The sequence below is a fragment of the Saimiri boliviensis genome, chromosome 7 (genome assembly GCF_048565385.1).
Source record: "Saimiri boliviensis isolate mSaiBol1 chromosome 7, mSaiBol1.pri, whole genome shotgun sequence".
Lineage (NCBI taxonomy): Eukaryota > Metazoa > Chordata > Mammalia > Primates > Cebidae > Saimiri > Saimiri boliviensis.
Window position 1 is genome coordinate 8,971,487 of NC_133455.1, and position 22,886 is coordinate 8,994,372.

At 45.2% G+C, this 22,886-nt stretch overlaps 1 protein-coding gene across 2 annotated transcripts in view; it reads right to left on the bottom strand.

The window, feature by feature from the left end:
• DNAH10 (dynein axonemal heavy chain 10) overlaps positions 1–22,886 on the bottom strand; it is a 175,775-nt gene that overhangs the window by 86,444 nt on the left and 66,445 nt on the right. For both annotated transcript variants that reach the window (XM_039471919.2, XM_074402071.1), the window contains exons 26-34: positions 18,523–18,676; positions 15,432–15,665; positions 12,942–13,064; positions 10,884–11,117; positions 7,605–7,828; positions 3,678–3,947; positions 3,390–3,573; positions 1,497–1,631; positions 362–514 (exon numbers count right to left, since the gene is read on the bottom strand). In XM_039471919.2, the coding sequence (XP_039327853.2) occupies positions 362–514; positions 1,497–1,631; positions 3,390–3,573; positions 3,678–3,947; positions 7,605–7,828; positions 10,884–11,117; positions 12,942–13,064; positions 15,432–15,665; positions 18,523–18,676 (1,711 nt within the window). The remainder of the gene's footprint in view (positions 1–361; positions 515–1,496; positions 1,632–3,389; positions 3,574–3,677; positions 3,948–7,604; positions 7,829–10,883; positions 11,118–12,941; positions 13,065–15,431; positions 15,666–18,522; positions 18,677–22,886) is intronic.

Here is a 22,886-nt window from a genome sequence, read left to right on the forward strand (position 1 = left end):
GATATTGTGATTACATGGAACATACGCTTTGTAAGTCAGGTTTTCTCAAACTTGGGAAGTCACCAAGAATATTTTTTCCTTTCTAGAGGGCCCTGCACACGACTTATTTGAGAATGCTGCCCCACCCCCACCCGTAACTGTTAGGATATGTCTGGAGTCAGTGTGAAGTCCTTGGACTATTACAAACCTTCTCATCAATGACGGTAATTTTGGAAACCCAATCATCTCAACTGGAAAAGAAAAAGCCAACAGATCTTCTAGAGGAAGCCTGATCTGGAGCGACAGCTGCCCACCATCTGCTGTTTCAGAGCTAGTATGGCAAGCTTCCCTCCTGGGGACACGGTCCCGGCACGTGTCTCACCTGGAACGTGGTTAACTGATGGATCAGAGCATTTCGGATCGTCTGGATCTGAGAGGAGATCACGGACAGCACAGACGCATCGATTCGATTAAACTCATCAAAGCAGCCCCAAGCCCCGCACTGTGCCAGGCCAGAGAAAATCTTCCCCACGGCCTAGGAAGAACGAAATGTCAGGACAGGGGCAGTTTTCATCTTTAAAGCTGTAAGCAATACATTTATGGATATATTTTCTAAATTAAGGAAACAATGAGATAGTTGATTGGCAGAGAAGCAGGCAACCAGCCACCTGACTAGTGGATTTTTCTGGCAGGACTTCCGAGGCCCTTCATGGGCTGGCTTCTACTCGGGATTTTACAAATCCAGATTTCTGTGTAAAACTCCTTTTCTCTTCTCTTTTCTTGAAATATCAGAAAATCTAGCAATATTGGGTCCACTTTCCCAAATGGTGATTATGAACCAAAGCTAGACAGTGAAGCCCTCTTTTTTTTCTTTCTTTCTTTCTTTCTTTTTTTTTTTTTTTGAGATGGAGTTTCGCTCTTGTCGCCCAGGCTGGAGTGCAATGGCTCAATCTTGGCTCACCACAACCTCCGCCTCCCAGGTTCAAGCAATTCTCCTGCCTCAGCCTCCCGAGTAGCTGGGATTACAGGCATGCGCCACCATGCCAGGCTAATTTTTTGTATTTTTAGTAGAGACGGGCTTTCTCCATGTTGGTCACCCTGGTCTCCAACTCCCGACCTCAGATGATCTGCCCACCTCGGCCTCCCAAAGTGCTGAGGTTACAGGCGTGAGCCACCACACCCGGCCAGTGGAGCCCTCTTTAGATGGAGTTTGGCTCTCAAGTTCGCTGCAGATCCCACCACTCTCTACTGTCTGCCGGCCGCTTTACTCGCATACATTGTCTACCTGACTCTACTAGGCTAGTGAATCGGGGACTCTTGCTCTATATCCTGCTAGCAAAGCAGAATCTTTACGCAGACACATTTAGGTTCTGAGACTGTGGGGGTGGAAGGTTTTCTACTACCTTCTTCCCGCTGTCACCATGTCACTTCATGGAAGACTAGGAGGTGAAATGCCGTGTCCCACTTTCAGCTCTCTACCCAATGAGCCAGCACCAACAGCAACAGCAAGGCCTTACCTTGTAATCCATGCCTTCGCCACAGTTGGTGACAACGCAGAGCAAGCCCAGGGCTTTTGCCAGGTCCTTGGTGGTCTCAGTTTTGCCAGTACCTGCGGGGCCAGCAGGGGCCCCACCCAGATACATGGACAGTGCCTGTTATAAGCCAAATGCAAAACATGTTTTCTGGTGCACAGAAGGAAGCAGGCGTCATTTCCAAATTCATCACTGTGACAACAGGTACAGAATAGAGAATGCGGTGGTTGCTTTTATGTGTCAACTTGACTGGGCCGCAGGATGCCCAGGTAGCTGTCTAAACATTATCTCTGGGAGTGTCCATGAGTGTGTTTCAGGAAGAGATTCACATTTGAGAAAAGCAGATGACCCTCCTCAAAATGAGTGGGCCTCATCTAATCTGCTGAAGACCGAACAGAATGGAAGGATGGAGGAAGGTGGCACTGGGGCTGCCTGACTGCTTGAGCCAGGGCACTGGGCTTCTACCCTGGGCACTTCGGGTTCTCAGGCCTTCAGACCCAGACAGGAATCTACACTACCGGCTCTCTCACTGTCAGAACTTCAAACACTACTAGGCTTCCTGGTTCTCCAGCTTGCAAATGGCAGATGATGAGAGTAATCAGACTCTATCATCACACGAGTCAATACCTCATAATAAATCTCTTCCCAAATATCTGGACAGACAGAGAGAGAGAGAGAGAGAGAGAGACAGACAGACAGACAGACAGACAGGACGGGTAGGTAGGTAGGCAGATAGACAGACAGAGATAGAGACAGCAACAGGGAAATAGAGACAGACAGGACGAGTAGGTAGGTAGGTAGATAGACAGGATGGATAGGTAGGGAGAGAGAAACAGAGATAGATGGACGGATAGGATGGATGGAAAGAGAGAAAAGAGAAAGAGGGAGGAAGGAAGGAAGGAAGAAAAGATTAGATGGATGGATGGATGGATGGATGGATGGATGGATGGAGAGAGTGTGTGTGCACAAGAGAGCGAGCTATGTCCTATTGGTTCTATTTCTCTGGAGAACCCTAACCAATACAGACAAGATTACACTATTTTTCTCAAAAGCAAAGGACTTTACACTCACAGCAGCATGGCTTCCTGCTCTCACTCATTCCCTTCATCCTGTCCCTGCAAATCCCATGAGGTGATATGGAGACAGGCCAGGTGCATGCCGCACCCACAGTAGGTAAGAGTCACAGCCGAGAAACTGTGAGCTTAAGAGCCCACCACCCTAGCCAGGTGCAGTGGTGCATGCTATGCTCCCAGCTAATCGGGAGGCCAAGGTGGGAGGATCACCTGAGGCCAGGAGTTCAAGGCAAGCCTGGGAAACATATCGAGACCTCATCTCTAATTTATAAAAAGCAAAAAAGAACACTAGCAAGCACCTGACAAGCCGTCTTGGGGGTTGCCTGCAAGCCTGCTCAAGCTCTGCCTGGATGGAAGTGTTAGCTTCATTTCCTGCACAGCAAACTAGTTTACCCTCTGTCCTGGATGGAGACACTATCTCTGTCATCCAAGGCTGCTCACCTGAACAGATAGATTCAGGACTAAAAGCTGCCACAAGACGTACAAACCACATCACACCTGCCCTGACAGTCACCCTCTTTGACATTTCTGCATTTTCCTATTGGCCTCTACTGATACCCTGACACACCACTGCTGAGAGACCAGTGTACCAGGGAGCGGGCAGCTGCCTCGGGGTGCTCACGGCCACACTGACATCCTAATCTCAGACGATGTCAATCGAGTCACATCCCGAATGGAAACGTTTTTCAAGATTTCAAAGCAACGATCTCCCTTGCTATTTCAATCCCTGCAGTCATCATGCTTCAAGCATAGAGAAAATGCCCCGCCCCAAGGTAAGTGGCAACCACGCCAGGCCGACAGTCACCTGTGTGAGCGTCAGGTAAATCCGGTCGGTGAGGGGCGTGATGACCAGCCTGCCGTTCAGGCCCATGTACTCGTAGCCATAGCCAAAGGTTCCCGTGCACTGGCGGATGTTCAGCTCATCCGGCTCCCGGTCCCAGTAAAACCGCAACTGACTTTCCCATTCAAACTCCCGAGCCTCCAGGATGCTGGATGGCAAGAAAAGTGGAGGAGGAAGTGGAAACCGTTGAGGGAGATCAAAGGACCACAAAGGGTCCCTTTTGGAGCGCCAGTGCCCCCGGAACATGCCCACCTGCCTCTTATGAAAGAATCAACGATGTCTCGGGCGTGCACGTCGATGATGAGAACGGTGTTGTATTTTTTCCTGTCGTTTTTGCTCAGGGGCATGGTGATGCGCGTCACCAGCTCATCGATCTGCCAGTGCATTTTCTTGCCGTAGTTCTTCATGGCCTGCTTCTCCCCTTTCTGCACTTTCCGGAAGACGTCTTCCACCTCCCAGGTCCACCACACCTGGCTGGCGGCCAGCACCACCATGCCTTGGTACAGGAGCATCCAATCAACCCTGCAGAAAACGCACACCTGAAAGAGGCTCTGATCAGTCCAGGGACGGGCACCAAAAACAGTGCCTTTGGGAATTTATTTCTTTGATCTGGAATAGGAAGGGCAAAGTGAAGGCTTTAGGTAAGCAAGTGCCTACATTTGTTTACCTAAGACTTGGGAGTAGGATGTTACCCACCTCTGACTAGATAGTAAAATACCAGGCCGGGGTACCCCTCCCCACAAAAAATGTTACAGGTACCTAACTCCACAGAAAGATGTCAGATCATTTTTAAATGTTTCAGGCCAGTCGCGGTGGCTCCCGCCTGTAATCCCAACACTTTGGGAGGCCAAAGCAGAGGATCACTTGAAACCAGAAATTCAAGACCAGCCTGGGCAATATAGCAAAATCCTGTCTCTACAAAAAAATAAATTGTAAACTAGCCAGGCATGATGATGCGTGCCTGAAGTCCCAGCTACTCCAGGGGTCCTAAAGTCCCAGCACTGGAGCCGAGGAAATGGAGGCTGCAGCGAACTATGATAACGCCAGCGTACTCCAGCCTGAGTGACAGAGCAAGGCCCTGTCTCTAAAAAACAAAATAAAATAAAACATTTGATAGGTTTTTAAACTTACTTGGTATTTTGGGTTTACTGTAAGAAGTAAAAAAAAAAAAAAAAAAATTCCAGGCCAGGCACGGCGGCAGATTGCTTGAGCTCAGGAGTTTGAGACCAGCCTGCAGAATACAGTGAAACCTTGTCTCTACCAAAAATACAAAAATTAGCCAGATGTGGTGGCATCCACCCGTAGCCCCAGCTATTCAGGAGGCCGAGGTGGGAGGTTTGCTTGAACCCAGGAGCTCAAGGCTGCAGTGAGCCGAGATCACACCACTGCACTCCAGCCAGGGCAGCAGAGCAAGACCCTGTCTCGAGAAAGAAAATTAAAATTCCAACAAAGAATTTCATAATCTCCGACCACACTGCCCAGGCTGGCCAGGTTGCATCGTGCTTTTGAATTTCTTCCAGTCTGAAAGGTGAAACAAAACATCCCATCCTGCTGTAATGTGCAGATCCTGTGGAGTCCTCTTTTCGTATGTTTATTGGCCACTTGGATTTCCTCTATAGAGGCATTCACTTGCGGAGCTTGTGAGTGCCTTGAAATACATTTAGGCAAGCTTTTCTTCTAAAGTGTACTTAAAAAATAATGGACTCAGAGCTGAAAATGCCTGACAAGGTTAGACTTTGTGTCCACCCAAATCTCATCTCAAATTGTAATCCCCATCACTCCATGTGTTGAGGGAGGGACCCGGTGGGAGGTGACTGGATCCCGGGGGCGGTTTCCCCCATGCCCTTCTCATGATACTGAGTTCTCATGAGATCTGATGGTTTCCTAAGTGTTTGTCAGTTCCTCCTCCTCACTCTCTTTCCTGCCACCTTGTGAAAAACGCACTTGCTTCTCCTTTGCCTTCCAGCATGACTCTAAGTTTCCAGAGGCCTCCCCAGCCATGCAGAACTGTGAGTCAATAACCCTTTTTCCTTTAACAATTACCCAGTCTTGGGTATTTCTGTATAGCAGCATGAAAACAGACTAATACAATGCCAGGACTGGAAAAGTGACTGTGGATTACCATAGTCATTATCTTGATGACGTACAGTTAATGGCAAAATAAATTTAGAAGAGTATAAAAAGAACGTTGATCTTTGTTGGCTCATTTTAAAATTGTGTGGTGCAGCTAAAGCCTGAAGATGAATTCACAGTACCTATGATCCCTACATATCAGGAGGGACACAACAAAGATTATGAAGGCCCAGAGGACGACACTGGAATGATGAACAAAGATGGGTCTTGCAAAGCACAACACACCTGGAATCGGAAACAGGAAGAGGTGAAAGCTGAGGCCACGGGATCAGAGAAGATAGAATGACCAGGGCAAAGCTAAGAAAGCCTAGGATGCTGGTGTTTCCTGGGACTAGATACACCTGGCCCTAACTTCTCAGTGACGCCACACGTGTCAGCACAAGCAAATCAACATGCTCATCTGGTCCCCCTGTTGGAAGCAACAAGTTCATGTGCTTCAAGGAGCATCTGGATGAGAAAAAGATCTTTCAGTCCTCAGGCTGCATTCCGTCACTCTTTTCCACCAGGTAAGCATGGCCAAATGTAGCGATGCCCTAGCAAAGTGGCGGCCATCATGCAAATAAAATCAACTGATACAGATGTAAAATTCACAGTATTCTGAAGCATGAAAGAGACTTTAAAACATTCTGTGATTGCTACATACATAAGGCAGAGATTTCTGTCTAGTTCATTTTGAAATAGCATCTAGCGTAGTGAATAGCCCAGAGCAGGGGCGGAAGAAATATTAGTTAAATGAATGCTAGAGCCACCTCCTATCAGCTCACAAGACTAATTGTCAAATATTCAGGAATTTGGCAAGCTAGTTGTTAAAACACTTACTTTTATTTCATTTAGCTTTGAAATCAGCCATGGCAGAAATATTTGCACCATGGAAATTGGCAAATGATTTAAATCAAAGCTTTAAAAAAATTTTTATAGACACCCAGTTTACCAGCATACCACTGAACATATCTACATAAAAATGCCAACAACTTCTTGATATGCCACAGTACCTCAAAAACAGTAGGATCATAATCAAATAAACATTATGCTATTCTCTAATAATTTATTTTTAAGTAGATATTTTCACTTTTGCAAATTAAAAAAGGCAGTGTACAAAATCAAGAGGATGGTGTTCTCATAATAGCAAGAAAGATTTTATGTCTATATTAAGGCCCTGCCAAATATACTCCAACTTCATGGGGGATCCTGCCTCAATCTAATAGGACAAGTTAGCCAGAGTCTTTTCCAGTTGGACTGCACTCAGCTGCTAGGAGCAGGCAAGGCTCAGCATGATATCCTGAAGCCTCTCTAGCCACAAAAATCAAAGAATGATTGAAACTCAGTAAATATTTCAGAAACAACATTACATACACATAATCTACTAAACACGTAGCTTCTGGTGGTTCACTAAGTCAGTGGTTCGCATGCTAAGGGTGCTGGGAATCTTCTGAGAGCTTGCAAAAACACAAATCCTCAGGCCCCACCCCCAGAGTGCTGATGGGCAGGTGTGGGGTAAGACCCAAGAATCAGCATTTCTAACAACCCCAGGTGCCCTGTGCTGCCATCAGGGAGCACACTTTGAGAGTACTGCACGTGGTGCTCATGTAAAGACTGCCATCTTGCCCAGGTGTGGTGGCTGACGCCTCTAATCCCAACACTTTAGGAAACCAAGGTGTGGGGGGATCGCTTGAGCCCAGGAGTTTGAGACCAGCCTGGGTAACACAGTGATATTCCATCTCTACAAAAAAGTACAAAATTAGCCAGGTACGGTAGCATACAACTGTAGTCCCAGCTACACTGAAGGCTCAGGTGGGAGGGTCTCTTGAACCTGGGAGATCAAGGCTGCAGTGAATCATTGTGCCACTGTACTCCAGCCTGGGCAACAGAGCGAGACCCTGTCTCAACCAATGAATCAATAAAGACATCTATCTGTCTGCTAATTACCTATTCCAAAAACATAAATCTCATTTAGAATGTCAGTCACTCTACTCCAAGCCCTTAAAATGAATCCACTGTGACTATGAAGTAGGATAGACCAATGCACATCCACATTCACAGTCTTACCTGCTTCTGTCCTCACAGTATCTAAAAATAGCCTCTTTGGTAATTAGTCTATTAGTTCGTCTCATTTCATTCAAAACTGCCGTCATCCAATCCTCCACACGCCCTTCAGCCCGCACGATCTTCCGAAACTCCATGACTTCTCCTTCTGCTGAAATCATCGCAGACACCAGTTTCTCTCCACTATCGCCGTCATGAAACCTCAGCGATGCTATGTTGTCGTACATCTGCAAAACAGGGAGAGGCGACCCCATAAGACCGTCACTGAGTTCTGGAATCAAAGACCAGCCAGCGGTCCTCCATCCATCAGAGCTGCCATGATGCCAGCAACAGCAACAGGTGAGCTGAGATCACAGGCAAGACAGATGTTGTCCATCCCCGTGTGTGGCCATCTGAAAGACATTTACTGGGCACTTTCATTTACTCCGTTCTGTGCAAGGATCTGTGGAAGACTGAAAAAGAAAGCAGCAGCAGCCAGACTCTGTCCCTAACACTGCTGGAACGGGGAGCTATCTAGACAGGAGCCAGCGGAACGTGGGGGAGACGGAAGGGTGATTAACACCCCAGGCTGGGGAACAGAGACCTGTGGCGAAATCCCAGCTTCCCCAATGTCCAATCCAGCAACTAGGGGTGAGTTGCTCCTCCTCTCTCTGCCTGGAATTAACATAATCACGGCACTTAACAAGGTGGGCTTGGGACAATCAAATGAAACAATCTGAGTCAATTGCTGGCACATTGTTAAACACTTGGCATTTGTTGACTATCATCATTGTTATGAATCAGAATAATATTTAGGAAAACGGGTCCTTTACGGCCCACCATATAGAACAAGGCACTCGCAAATCAGAGAGGAGAGGAAGACAACAAACAGGCTTTAAAGAATAAAATCAGGCTGGGCGAGATGGCTCACACCTGTAATCTCAGCACTTTAGGAGGCCAAGGCGGGCAGATCATGAGGTCAGGAGTTCAAGACCAGCCTGGTCAATATGGTGACACCCCATCTCTATTAAAAATCCAAAAAAATAGCCAGGCATGGTGGCACATGCCTGTAGTACCAGCTACTCAGGAGGCTGAGGCAGGAGAATCACTTGAAGCCAGGAGGTGAAGGTTGCAGTGACCCAAGATCACGCCACTGCACCCCAGCCTGGGTGACAAGAGTGAGACTCTGCTTAAAAAAAATAAAAGAAGAATAAAATCAGAGGTTTGCAAAAGAGGCGAACAATAAATGAAGTATTCCTAACGCGGTATTTTCTATAACAGTAAAATACTTATTTGTTTACAAAAATGGAAGCAGAAGGCCGGGCGCGGTGGCTCACGCCCGTAATCCCAGCACTTTGGGAGGCTGAGGCGGGTGGATCACAAGGTCAAGAAATCGAGAACATCCTGGTCAACATGGTGAAACCCCGTCTCTACTAAAAATACAAAACATTATCTGGGCATGGTGGCGTGTGCCTGTAATCCCAGCTACTCAGGAGGCTGAGGCAGGAGAATTGCCTGAACCCAGGAGGCGGAGGTTGTGGTGAGCTGAGATCGCACCATTGCACTCCAGCCTGGGTAACAAGAGTGAACTCCATCTCAGAAAAAAAAAAAATGGAAGCAGAAAGCCAGGCACAATGGCTTATGCCTGTAATCCCACCACTTTGGGAGGCTGAGGCGAGAGGATTGCTTGAGCCCAGGAGGTAGAGGCTGCGATGAGCTGTGACCACACCATTGCTCTCCAGCCTGGGAAACAAAGCAAGGCCCCATCTCAAAAAAAGAAAAAAAGTGGAAGCAGAATACTGTATAAGCCTCCCCCTTGAGAAAGGAAAAACTTGCAGTCAAAAATATGAATCTTACTTTAAGAAGGAAGTTAGTGTTAATTAAAAGTAAGGCATGGAAGAAAGTACTTGTCCTAAGTACTCTGTTGATATGGAATGAGGGAATCACCCTGCAACACTGGTTCTCAACCAGGGATAATTTTGCCACCAGGGACACTGGCAGTGTCTGGAGATGTTTCTGGTTGTCACAACTGGGGAGGGGGTGCCACTGGCATCTAGTGGGTCACAGCCAGGAATGCTACTTAATGTCCTGCAATGCACAGGACAGCACCCATGGCAGAGTCTTCCAGCCCCAAATGGCAGCAGTGCCGAGGCTCAGAGCCCCTGCTCCAGGCCGAAGCTAGATGAAGAGCTTTGATTAGCAGGCCAGCGACCGTGTGCGGCCAGCCTCTGTTCTCTCTCACAAGGGACAGTTTTCTCTGTTGTTTCCTGCCATTCAGGAAATGGTTCACGGAGACATATACATTTGTTTTTAAAGTATGAAATTATGGTCTGGAAGGAATCACAACAGATTCATGATAGTGGCTGCTCTAGAAAGTAAAGGAACTATGAATGGGGAGGGGGACCAAGAGTACGATGAACCTGCACAACTTTACAAAACAGACAAACCAAACAAGACTGAACGGTAACAAGTGCCAATTCTGGGTAGTGGAGAGGGTTATTTAGCCAACATCGAAAGGCAGGCACTGTTCAAAGTACTTTATAAATAGTAACTCATTTCATCTTTATAACAGCTCTACTGAAACAGGTAACTATTGGGGTTACGCCCATTCGCAGATAAGGAAACTGATGTCCAGAGAGATCAAGTAACTTGCCGAAGGTCACACAGAAACTCAGCATAGAGCAAAGATTTGGACCCCAGCAATCTGGTTCTAGAGTCCACGTGCTAAACCACTATCCTCTAATGCTTCTCTGTTTAATATATTAGTCTTTGTATATTTCTTTTTTTTTTCTATTTTTGGACTGTGGAAAAAGAGCTAAATCTGCTGTGATTTCAGACTGTGAATATCATCAGGCTTACGCTTCAAATAAAAACTCTAGGACTGAGTGTGGTGGCTCACACTCATAATCCTAGCACTTTGGGAGGCTGAGGTGGGAAGATCGCTTGAGTTTAGGAGTTAGAGACTAGCCTGGACAACATAGTGAGACTCCGTCTCTCCAAAAATATATATAAAAATTAGCTGGGCATGGTGGTGTGCACCTGTGTTCCCAGCTACTCCGGAAGCTGAGGTGGCAGGATCACTTGTGTCAGGGAAGTTGAGGCTGCAGTGAGCCTTGATTGCAACACTGTACTCCAGCCTGGGCAACAGAGCCAGACCCTCTCACAAAACAAAACAACCAACCAACTCCAGCAGCATTTCAGTCTTAACTCTCTGGGCTGGACCTCATGGCAAGGCAACCAGGGAGGACCAAAGGCGGTGCTGAGGCTCACACAGGGAGCCCCCTCTGCACCCAGAGGGCTGACCTTGATCATATGCTCCTGGACGCAGAGCGGGTCGCTGCTCCCCAGGATGCTGAGCAGCTCGTCGTCAGAAATGAAGAAGAACCTCGGAAAAGCATTCCTCTTCGAATCCAAGTAGTCGTTGAGGCTTTTCTGGCACTTCTCCAGGCCCTCGCTGACGTTCTGCAGGTCACTGAGGCGGTTCGGGGCTTCACAACACCTCTTGATCACGGGATCTTTCAAGGTCTCGGCCATGATCTGGACCAGGACAGAGGACAGCCATTAAGCAGGGTGAGCAGGGAGAGGGGAGACACTGTTCTTGATCCCGGAACAGGCACTCACCCAAGCCCAGGCACAGCAGAGACAAAACTGACAAGTTGCCCAGTGCCATCAGCTTTCAAGGGACTGATTTATCATTTTTAGACATGCATATCCTTACCACCTTCTAACGTACCACAGGTAATCAACTGGTTTCTGATTTTTCATCATCCCATAAGAAAGCCAGCTGCACAAGGAAATGATTTTTTTTTTTTTTTTGGTTTTGCGCACTGATGGGTGCCACCCTACCCTACAGCAGTGCTAGCACATAGTAGGTGTCCAATCAACATCTGTTGCGTACAATTCCACTGTGAGCAATTTGTATATACAGAAATCACAGCAGCATTCTTTATCATAGCAGAAAAAAGAAGGAAATAGCTTCAATGTCCAACAACAGGTCAATCGTCTGCTGTGAGTGATAATTTCGATGTTTGTTTATTAAAACAGGTCAAACTGTTCAATGAAAATAGCCAATGATATTGGTAAGATTGATTCCATTTTCATGCCTGTAATCCTAGTGCTTTGTGAGACCAAGACAGGAGAATTGTCTGAGGCCAGGAGTTTGAGACCAGCCTGGGCAACACAGCAAGTCTCCATCTCTACTAAAAAATAAAAACAAAAACAAACTTTTTTTTAAGTTAGCCAAGTGGGGTATTTCACACCTGTAGTCCCAGCTACCTGGGAGGCCAAGGCAGGAGGATCATCTGAGCCCAGGAGTTGGAGGCTGCAGTGGGCTATGATCACACCACTGCACTCCAGCCTGGGCAACAAAGTGAGACCTTGTCTCTTAAAAAAAAGAAAAAAGGCAGGGCGCGGTGGCTCAAGCCTGTAATCCCAGCACTTCGGGAGGCCGAGGCGGGTGGATCACGAGGTCGAGAGATCGAGACCATCCAGGTCAACATGGTGAAACCCCATCTCTACTAAAAATACAAAAAAAAAAAAAAATTAGCTGGGCATGGTGGCACGTGCCTGGAATCCCAGCTACTCAGAAGACTGAGGCAGGAGAATTGCTTGAACCCAGGAGGCAGAGGTTGCAGTGAGCCGAGATCGCGCCATGGCACTCCAGCCTGGGTAACAAGAGCGAAACTCCATCCCAAAAAAAAAAAAAAAAAAAAAAAGTTGTACACAATGTGATTATAATTACGCTTTTTAAATTAATACACATAGGAAAAAGATAAAATGAATATAGTGATGTGTTAAAGTGGTCCCATGAAAGTGACAAAACCATGAGAGGTATGTTTTTCCACTGTTCTACATTTTCAAAATATTTTAAACAAGCAAATATTGCTTTTATGATAAATGTGAAAAAGATTTGGTGTCATATGCCAGCAGCTAAAAATCCAACAGAAATTTGTATTAGATAGATTAAGGTCATACATAATGACAGGAAAAATTCAGAAGCTACTAGTGGACTAGGCAAGGTGACCCACGCCTGTAATCCCAGCGCTTTGGAAGGCTGCGGTGGGAGAATCACTTGAGGCTGGGAGTTTGAGACCAGCCTGGACAACATAGCAAGATCCTATCTTTATAAAACATTTTTAAATTCGGGCATGGCAGCACATGCCTGTAATCCCAGCTGCTTGAGAGGCTGAGGCAGGAGGATCTCAGCCCAAGAGTTCGAGGCTGCAACAGAGCCTGTTGCAGACACTGTCTCTAAAAAGAGAGAAGCCACTAATGGGAGAAAATACAGTGTGCAAATAAAAAGTACAAATATCTCAGATCACTGCCCTTCTTTCATTACTAAAATAGAAGTGAGTCACTTGCCCTTTTAAATACTCTATCGATGTTGTCAAACTTTTTTGCCTCTTCTGGAAGTTGTGATCTTATATCTCCACCAATAAAAATACTTTCAAGATACATCCATTTTCTCTGAACCAACATCCAAATCTGTAAATGTACAAAAGGTCAGTGTCAGCAGTGATTATCAGATACCTCCAGGAATGGATAGCAAAGCCCACCCTGACGTGGGACAGACCCAAGTCAACTCAGACGGAAGGACCTTCCAGGCAAGGTGACAGAGTGAGCATCTGCACGGCTGAGCTCCCCTCCACTCCAAACGAATGGGAATGCTAGGGAAACGCAACTAATGGCCACACTCAAAAGCAAAAGGAAGCTCTCCATGCAGCCCAGCATAGGTAGGAAAACTTCTAGTTATGAAATGGGGGTTAAGCCTGTGACCCACAATCACCAAGGACAGGCCATGCCAAAGCCACACAAAAAGGGAACCAAATACCACGTGCCTGGCAATTCCGCTCCTAGGTAAATTCCAAAAGAACTGAAAACAGGGAGCCAGGCACAGTGGCTCATGCCTGTAATCCCAGCACTTTGGGAGGCCAAGGCGGGCGGATCACAAAGTCACGAGATCGAGACCATCCTGGCCAACATGGCGAAACCCCGTCTCTACTAAAATACAAAAATTAGCCGGGCATGGTGCTGGGCACCTATAGTCAAGCTACTCCAGAGGCTGAGGCAGGAGAATCATTTGAACCTGGGAGGCAGAAATTGTAGTGAGCTGAGATCACGTCACTGCACTCCAGCCTGGCAACAGAGCGAGACTCTGTCGCAAAAAAAAAAAAAAAAAAAATTGAAAACAGGGACTCAAGTAATTGTGCATAGATGCCGACAGCAGCACTGTTCACAATAGCCAAAAGGTGGAAACAACCCAAATGTCTATCAGCCAATGAATATTGGAAAACAGTATGTTTGAAAAACAACATGTGCTCAATCCATACTAGGGAATATTATTGGGTCCTGAAAAGAACTGAAGCACTGACACATGCTGCAACACGGAAGAACCTGGAAACGTCATGCTAAGTAACAAAAGCCAGACGTAAAGGATCGTATATTGTGTCACTCCATTTGTGTGAAACATCCAAAATAGGCAAATCCACTAACACAGAAAACAGACCGGTGGTTGCCAGTCTGTTTCTGAGGGAGGAGATGGGTAGGGAGTGGCTGCTTAAGGGGTACTGGCTTTTCTTTGGTTTGATGAAAATCTGGAAGTACAGGTGGTAGTTGCACAACATGGTGAATGTACTAAATGTCACTGAATTGTGCACTTTACAACAGCCAGTTTTATGGTATGTAAATTTCACCTCAATAAAAACAAATTTTTTGACCAGACACGGTGGCTCACGCCTGTAATCCCAGGACTCTGGGAGGCTGAGGTGGGCAGGTCACTTGAGGTTAGGAATTCAAGACCAGCCTGGCCAACAAGGAGAAACGCCATCTCTACTGAAAATACAAAAATTAGCTGGGCATGGTGGCAGGTGCCTGTAATCCCAGCTACTTGAGAGATTGAGGCAGGAGAATCACCACTTGAACCTGGATGGCACAGGTTGCAGTGAGCCAAGATAGCACCACTGCATTCCCACCTGGGTGACAGAGCAAGACTGTGTCTAAAAAAAAAAAAAAATTATTTTTAACTCGCAAATTAAAAAACAGTGCTATATCCTACAGAAGAGCTTCCACTAACACAAAGTTATAGACAAAACAAAGAAACAAACAAAGCAAGGCCAAGAAGCCCAGGCATGATGGAGGCCCGGATCTCACACCTGGCCAGGGAACCAGGCCTGGCTTCGTCCCACCCAAGGCTTGGGCTGTAGCCAAGAACAAAGTGCTTCCCGTGGTCTGGGGAGGAAAAAAAGCCAACCACACAAAAATGGTGCAGTGAGACTGGGAGCCAGAGAGGTCTGGACAAGTATTGCCCAAAAGGAAGAAAGCCCCAAACCACCTATTAGAAGACCTTGCTGCTTCCCAGTGTGACAGGCCCCAGGTTAGAGAGGCTGCAAAAACAGGTGACAAAGTGAAGCAGATACAAGAAACAGAAGTCATGTGAGATGAGCTAGAAAAGAAACCCAAAATCCCACGGAGGAAAACCCACCGTAAGAGACAGTCAACAGACATTTTTTTAAAAAAAGTGTAGCGAAACCTGAAAAGGAATTTAAAATAAATATGTTTCTAACTTTCAGGGCGATCAAGGAGGCAAAAGCATCCTTGCAACAAGAACAGGACAGTATCAAAGACAGAGATATATGAAAAAGAAGCAATTAGGAATCTTGGAAATGAAAATCAGCCACTGAAAGAAAAACTCAGATCAATTCCTCTAATAATGCACTTCTGCCCTCAAAATAAATCAAGACAAAAAAGTAAGAAAGAGGATCATTTGTTTCTAAGCACCAAATATCCTCATATAAAAGCTCTTTCCTGCTATGCACTGGCTGAAACCCATCTTTTGTTCATCTTTTCTCTCACCTCAATGACTTCCCCTATTAGAGAAAGCGTTTTTTCCCATTTGTGCACAGTTTGCAGAAAAGGCCCCACAAATCTGCTTCCTGAGATGCTCTGCAGGTTGAAAGTGTTGTCATCAAGACACTGGATAATTTCATCGACGGAACCCAGGATGTAGCCCCGCTCCTGGGTGCCTTTGTAATACTTGACTACGGTGAATTTCATATTTTCCCAAGTGTCTAGGATTTCCTTCACAGCCTGGTCAGGAATAGAAAAAGAATGATAAGAATGATTCAGGCACACGAACTGTAAAGAGCAAGCCCCAACCCCAAAACATCTTCCTTAGCTTGCTTCTGGCCAACAACGCATTCAGAGTCCTGGGTCTGTTTCCTGAAAAGTCGGGATTCTGTCATGGTCATAACAGTCATTTATTGCTATGTAGCAGGTAGGCATGTCACATATGCGATCTCATTCAGTCCTTGAAGCAAATACTTCAAAGTATTGTGGTAGGGATTATTATCACCCACATTTTACAGAGATGGCAACTAAGGCTCAAGAGACATGAAGCTCAGTTGCCAAGCCCCAGAAACAGGGTCTAAATCCTACAGTCTGCTCCCAGAGTCTGCACAGTTATGGGATCCTGTCCCTGTGCTTACTTTACTGTCTAGAAAACCAAATTACAAAATGATAGGCCTCTTATGATTCCATATTCAAAACAATCTGTATTGAGGCCAGGTGTGGTGGCTCACGCCTATAATCCTAACACTTTAGAGGGTCAAGGCAAGTGGATTGCTTGAGACCAGGAGTTCATGACCAGTCTTGGCAACGTAGGGAGACCCCATCTCAAAACAAAAAAATCTATATTGATACATATGTATATGCGTATACATATGTATGTGTGCAGATTATATGTATATTATGTTTATGTTTGGTATATTGTGTACACTGTGTGTACATGTGTGTATTTTATGTGTACATGTGTATATTAGGTACATTGTGTGTAGATTGTGTGTATATGTGTATATATATATATATGTACATCATATGTATGCATGTATATTAGTTACACTGTGTGTATACTGTATGCATATATATACATGTATATACATTATGTGTATGTGTGTATATTAGGTACCCTGTGTGTACATTGTGTGTATATTAATATACCATGTACATTATATATACATGTATATCTTAAGTAAACTATGTGTACATTGTGTGTATATGAATACATAGTGTACATTGTATGTATGTGTATATATTAGGTACACTGTGTGTACATTGTGTGTATATGAATAGTATACAGTGTGTGTACATGTATACATTAGGTATACTGTGTGTACATTGTATGCATACAAATAGTGTACATTGTGTGTATGTGTGCATATTATGCACACTGTGTACACACTGTGTATATGAATACATAGTGTACATTGTGCATACATGTATATATTAGGTACACTGTGTGTACACTGTGCATATGTACACATGTATATACCTTATGTGTCTTAGGTACAGTGTGTGCACATTGTATGTATATATTGTGTTTACATGCATGTGTATATGTATATACATGTGTATATACATGTGTGCTATACTATGTAGAGTCATGTGCTGCATAAGGATGTTTCAGTCAGTGATGAACCTGGAATACAACGGTGGCCCCATAGGACTATGAGACCGTATTTTGACTGCACCTTTTCTACGTTTAGATACGTACGTACTATTCAGTTACCATGGCTGACAGTACTTAGTACAGCCACTCACTGTCCGGGCTTGCAGTCTAGAGCAACAGGCTGTATCCCATAGCCAGGGTGTGTAGTAGTCAGCCCAGCTAGGTTTGTTTGCACAATCATGAATCAACTCAGGACACGTTTCTCAGAATGGATCCCATCATTAGGTGACACGTGACTGTATACATGTATGTGCATATATGTGTATGTGTGTAGCTGTGTATGTTTGTGCATACACATGCTCAGGCATATGTGCACACGTATGAGTAGTATGTATATATGTATATGTGTACGTGTGTGCATACATTTTTAAGAAGGGAAAGAAATACACTAAAAAGTTTTGTTTTTTTTTTTTTGAGACGGAGTTTCACTCTTGTTACCCAGGCTCGAGTGCAATGGCGCGATCTCGGCTCACCGCAACTTCCGCCTCCTGGGTTCAGGCAATTCTCCTGCCTCAGCCTCCTGAGTAGCTGGGATTACAGGCGCGCGCCACCATGCCCAGCTAATTTTTTGTATTTTTAGTAGAGACGGGGTTTCACCATGTTGACCAGGATGGTCTCGATCTCTTGACCTCATGATCCACCCGTCTCGGCCTCCCAAAGTGCTGGGATTACAGGCGTGAGCCACCGCGCCCGGCCTAAAAAGTTAATAATTATTTTGAGGTGGTGAGATTATAATTTTTTTTCTAATTTTCTAACATGAACATCTATTACTGCTATCTAAAAAAATCAATGGCAAAATAAATATATAAGAAAAAATAATAAAATGTTTTAAACAATGGAAAATGAAACTATAATTAGGAACAATGAAACAATTTTTTTTTTTTTTTGAGACAGAGTCCTGCTCTGTTGCCCAGGCTGGAGTGTAGTGGTACAATCTTGGCTCACTGCAACGTCCGCCTCCTGGGTCCAGCGATTCTCTCCTCAGCCTCCCAAGTAGCTGGGACTACAGGTGCATGCCACCCTGCCCAGCTAATTCTTTGTATTTTTAGTAGAGATGGGGTTTCACCAGGATTACAGGCAGTAGCCACTACACCTAGCCAACAAATACGTCTTTATTACGGAAGTATATCAAGCACTAGAGTAAACACGCATTCTTTTTTTTGTTTGTTTGCTTTTGTTCTTTGAGACGGGCCTCACCCTGTCACCCCAGCTGGTGTGCAATGGCACAATCACAGCTCACTGCAGCCCCCACCTTCCAGGTTCAAGTGATCCTCCCACTTCAGCCTCCCAAGTAGCTGGGACTAAAGGCATGCCACCACGTACAGCTAATTTTTTTTTTTTTTTTTTTTTTTTTTTTTGGAGAGATGAGGTCTCGCTATTTTCTCTTTGATTTAAAAAAAAGGTTGTTTTTTTAAAAACTGTTTTTAACTGAAGTCTAACCTTCTCAATGGCGACCTCCTTGACCGCAGCAGTGACAATCTCATTGAGAACTTCCGTATGCTTGTGCAGTTCCATAGCAAACATGTTTTCCAAGGTGAAGGTTTCGGTCATTTCGAAAAAGACAGAAGTTTTCTCCATAAGTTCTTTCCAATGCCTGAAAGCACATCGGCATTCAAATCTTTAAGCTTACTGGATTTCGTGAGGAATTCAGTTACAGGTATTGATCGACTTACAACCTATGCCACTTCTGACCATTCGATGTTACGACCACAATCGCTAGCCACGACTGCTCCGCGTCTGGCAGCGCAAACGTTGCCCGGCTGGGCATCCGACAGTGCGGACCAGCTTCCGGCAGCACTATCATCTCCGCGTGCACCATTTCAACTGTTATCCCAGACTCGGTGCAGCAATTTGTGTTTTGTACATGTTTATATATTTTGATATGTTTTGCAATTGGGAAAATGTTTCCTATGGTGTTTTTTTACACCTGTATTTTGTATTTTTGTATGCACTCTGTATTTTGTAATTTTGTATGTTTTGCAAATATTAAACCAGTTGTACTGGTAATGCAGTGTTTTACTTAAACCTGACGAATGTAAAAATAAGAAACAAAGTAGTGTAGAGATGATACAAATGGCATAAAATGAACAAAGAAAATTATGATATATAACAATAATGAAAGAAAATTATGATAAAATACGACTTAAAGATTTTTATAACATCATTTCACAGTACTGTACATATAACCTATTCAACTTAAGACCAAATCGTGTTACGACCAGTCTGTCGGAACCAATTGTGGTCGTAAGTTGAGCAGTATCTGTATTCTCATTTAAATCACAGCATGAATCTCATTCTGTAAACCTCTTGTAATGAAATTCTAAAATACGGGGGCATCACTGAAAATATATTCCCAAAGTTCGCCAAATCCCACTGGCCTCTGGAGTCAAACTTGAAAACAACATCTAGCAAAATACTGTATATAGCAAAATACTGTATATATATGTATATACACACACGAGTCTTCAAGGCCTTCTTATAAAACATACAACTTTTAATTCTTGGAAACTGCTTCTGTCATAGTCTCTCGACCAATGAGCTCAGCCTCCGGAGACTCACTCGGCCTTTTTGAGAGCCTCATGTAAATTATGAGCGCTCATGCATTCGGTAAATATTTCAGTGCTGACTCTGTGCCAGGCAGTGGGCTGGGGCACAGAGTTACCAAGGAGAAGGTCCCTAGCTTCAGGGAACCTGCCACCTGCTTGGGGAGGCAATCGACAAACAATAAACAAATGTATAAATTAAATCATTACATAAGGTGCTGAGTACTACCAGAAAACCGAAGCGTGAAAGAGGAGGAACGGAGGGGCGCATTCAGGCGGGACGGTGGGGGCAGACTTCTGTGCACACAGACACAACAGGGGCAGCTCTGCTCCTCACCTGACTGGCCGTCTTTTAACGTCTGCATTTGGCCTGTGAATGTACCCATGTTCTGTGGGTACGGAATGGGTGTGAGTAACGCAGCGAAGTGTGGCACTAGACAGCAGAATGCCACGTACCCAGCATGGAAGCGGCAAGGGCTGAATCACAGAGTGTTGTTGTAAACACACACACACACACACACACACACACACACACACACACACGGTGCCATGGAAATGGTCAGAAAGGAGACCCTACTGGTTCATCCGTCTCTGTACCCCCAGGCCCAGCCCAGCACTGACAGGAAGGAGGGTCAGAACTGAAACTGAGGGGTAAGTGTCATCAGGTCTGCCTGCCCTGTGGCTTATGGTCACTTGCTTTTTGTTATTTTTTTCCCCACGAAGCTGAAGGCCTCACCACCGAACGCTGAAACTTAACCGTCACTGGCTATTCATGGATGACAGTCACAGATCACTATGGCGATGGTCACTTAGGCTGTTTTTCAGGAACTTGGGCCAGCTCCTCTGTCCAGTTCAAACCGGTAGATACCACCGGCCTTTCACCTGGGCCTGTGCAAATGCCCCAAAGGTGACCTTTTGACGTTGGAGGGCCAAAAACTCCACCCTCCGGCCACGCTGGCGCCACCATTTTCTGTACCTATGTCCTGTGAAATGCCATGAACCCTAACTACGCTTGCTCGGAATGAACCTGCTACTTCCTTTTTCCCACCACCAATCACTTTCCCCCTCGACCTAGACCACCCTACTCCCCTAACCCCTAAACATCCCTAAGCCTTATCTTTGGGAAGGCAGATTTGAGGGTGCTCACCTGCCTCCTTGCTTGGCAGCCTTGCCAATAAATCTTTCTGTTTCGCAAAAGCCGTACCACGGCAACTGATGGACAGCAGGCGGGCAAAGCAGACCTGGGACCAGCCCATGACATAACCCTGGTGGTGGGTTATGGGGTCCACACTCAACACGACACAGCCCTGACCCACGGGGACAGAGCGATTCCCTCTCCGGTTCCTCCCCAGTCCTTTTAATTGCATTAAATTGCACGGAAGGGAAAGTCTCCCCGTGGTAGCAGGAGCACCGTCATCTCCGGCAAACACCACCACTTTCAGTTCCAGCTCCTGGAAATCACTTCTCCTCTAACCACCAGTGGCCAGAAAGAGCAGACAGTAAAACACAGATAAGACAGCTCAGGCACAGAGGGAGGAGGGGAGGAAGACTCTGGGGTAACTGCCAAGCTTCACCCTCATACAACGGGCCCCAGTAAAACAATGGGCCTTAATAAGCACATTCCTTTCCCTTCAGGTGCGCTAAGATAGGGAAGCTAAAAGCAGACTGATCGGGTGTGCCTGCAGCTGCAGAACGCTGTGTGGGAAGAGACCCAACTCTCCCTCCCGGATAAGCACAACAAAGAGACTCAGCAGCAGTCCAAGCCTTTGATAAACACACACCCTGAATCCTTAAAAACTCTTAGTCTGTTTTCTCTAAAATAAACCTCTCAACGTTTGTTTTCTCTAAAATAAACCTGTTTTGATTGGCGAGCCACCTTTCAGATTTCCTTCCTCTTTCTTTAGTTCTTTCATTTTTTGCTCTAAGAAAGGTGAATGACCTTCCCCACGGTCAGAAACAGCCGACTGTTTTTAGCTCTTTGTGTGTGTGTGTGTGTGTGTGTGTGTGTGTGTGTGTGTGTGTACATACATATAATTACTTTCCATTTCTGGCAAGAGCTTTTGGTTTTCTCTTTACAGTGGTGGTGTCAGTTTCTATTTAGAATAACATTCATTTCCGTAAAAAAGAAACAGACTGATAGAAAGAAAAATACAAAGCCATGGCAGCATAGATGATACTCAGATATGACAAAAATGGTGAGACATGACCCAAGTTTGAAATGCTGGGTTACGGGATTATAAAACCGGGAAACTTAGCTAAAAAATGCCGATTTCTACCTAGTCTTACAGCTGAGGGAACTGAAGTCTGCAAAGGTAAAGGTGAGTGCTCCAGGTAAGCCAGCGGACAGTGAAGAGGGCTGGGGCCCCACAGCACCTGACCCTGCGGGCTGCCTGCTCCTTGCTGAGAGGGAGAGACAGGCGTCACAGGTGTTGAAGACAAGCCAGCACTTAGAAGAGACTTTCTCGATGTGAACTCAAGGATGGGAAGGGAACCAAAGAAGGGCCGACTTTCTCACTAAGTAAAATGAAGTCATTTGATGTCATGGCATGACCAGATGACCACACTTTGAAAAACATGACAGAGGAAGAGGAGAACACATCAGCAGGAGCATAACTCACAAATCAGGACTGGAACTCCTGATTCATGTCTGCGTGGCACCATCACCAAATGACCACAGACCCACAGGTAGAAGCTTCTCTGTCCCACCCACAGGGCTGGCTCTCCCATCAGTAAGGCAACCACAAGCCATGCGTGGCTACCGAGCACTCGAAATGGGGCAAGTCCAGGTTGAAACAGGCTATAGGTATAAAATACACATCGCACTTTGACGTACTTTTTAAGAAGAATGTAAAATATCTCATAAATAAATGTTTTATGTTGTAATGTTTGGGATATATTGAGTTAATTAAATACACTATTAAAATTAATTTCACCTCTTTTCTTTTACTCTTTTACTGTAGTGGCTAAAAAACTGTAAATTACATATGTGAGTCCCTTTCAATGTCTGCTGGACCACTTACTATATTTTTATATATAGTAAGAGGTCACTGTATAGGCCACTTACGATATTTTTTTAAAAATTTTACAGGCCATTTACTATATATTTTTTTTAATTTCAAGAAAAGCAACTGAAAATGCCACTTCACATCTGTTGGGCTCTTGGTTTTGAAAGAATCTGTGGTTGACAGTTGTGTAGACACTTTACACAGAAACGACATTACAGAAGTGTGTTGTGCCTACATACAGCCCTGCGGTACTGCT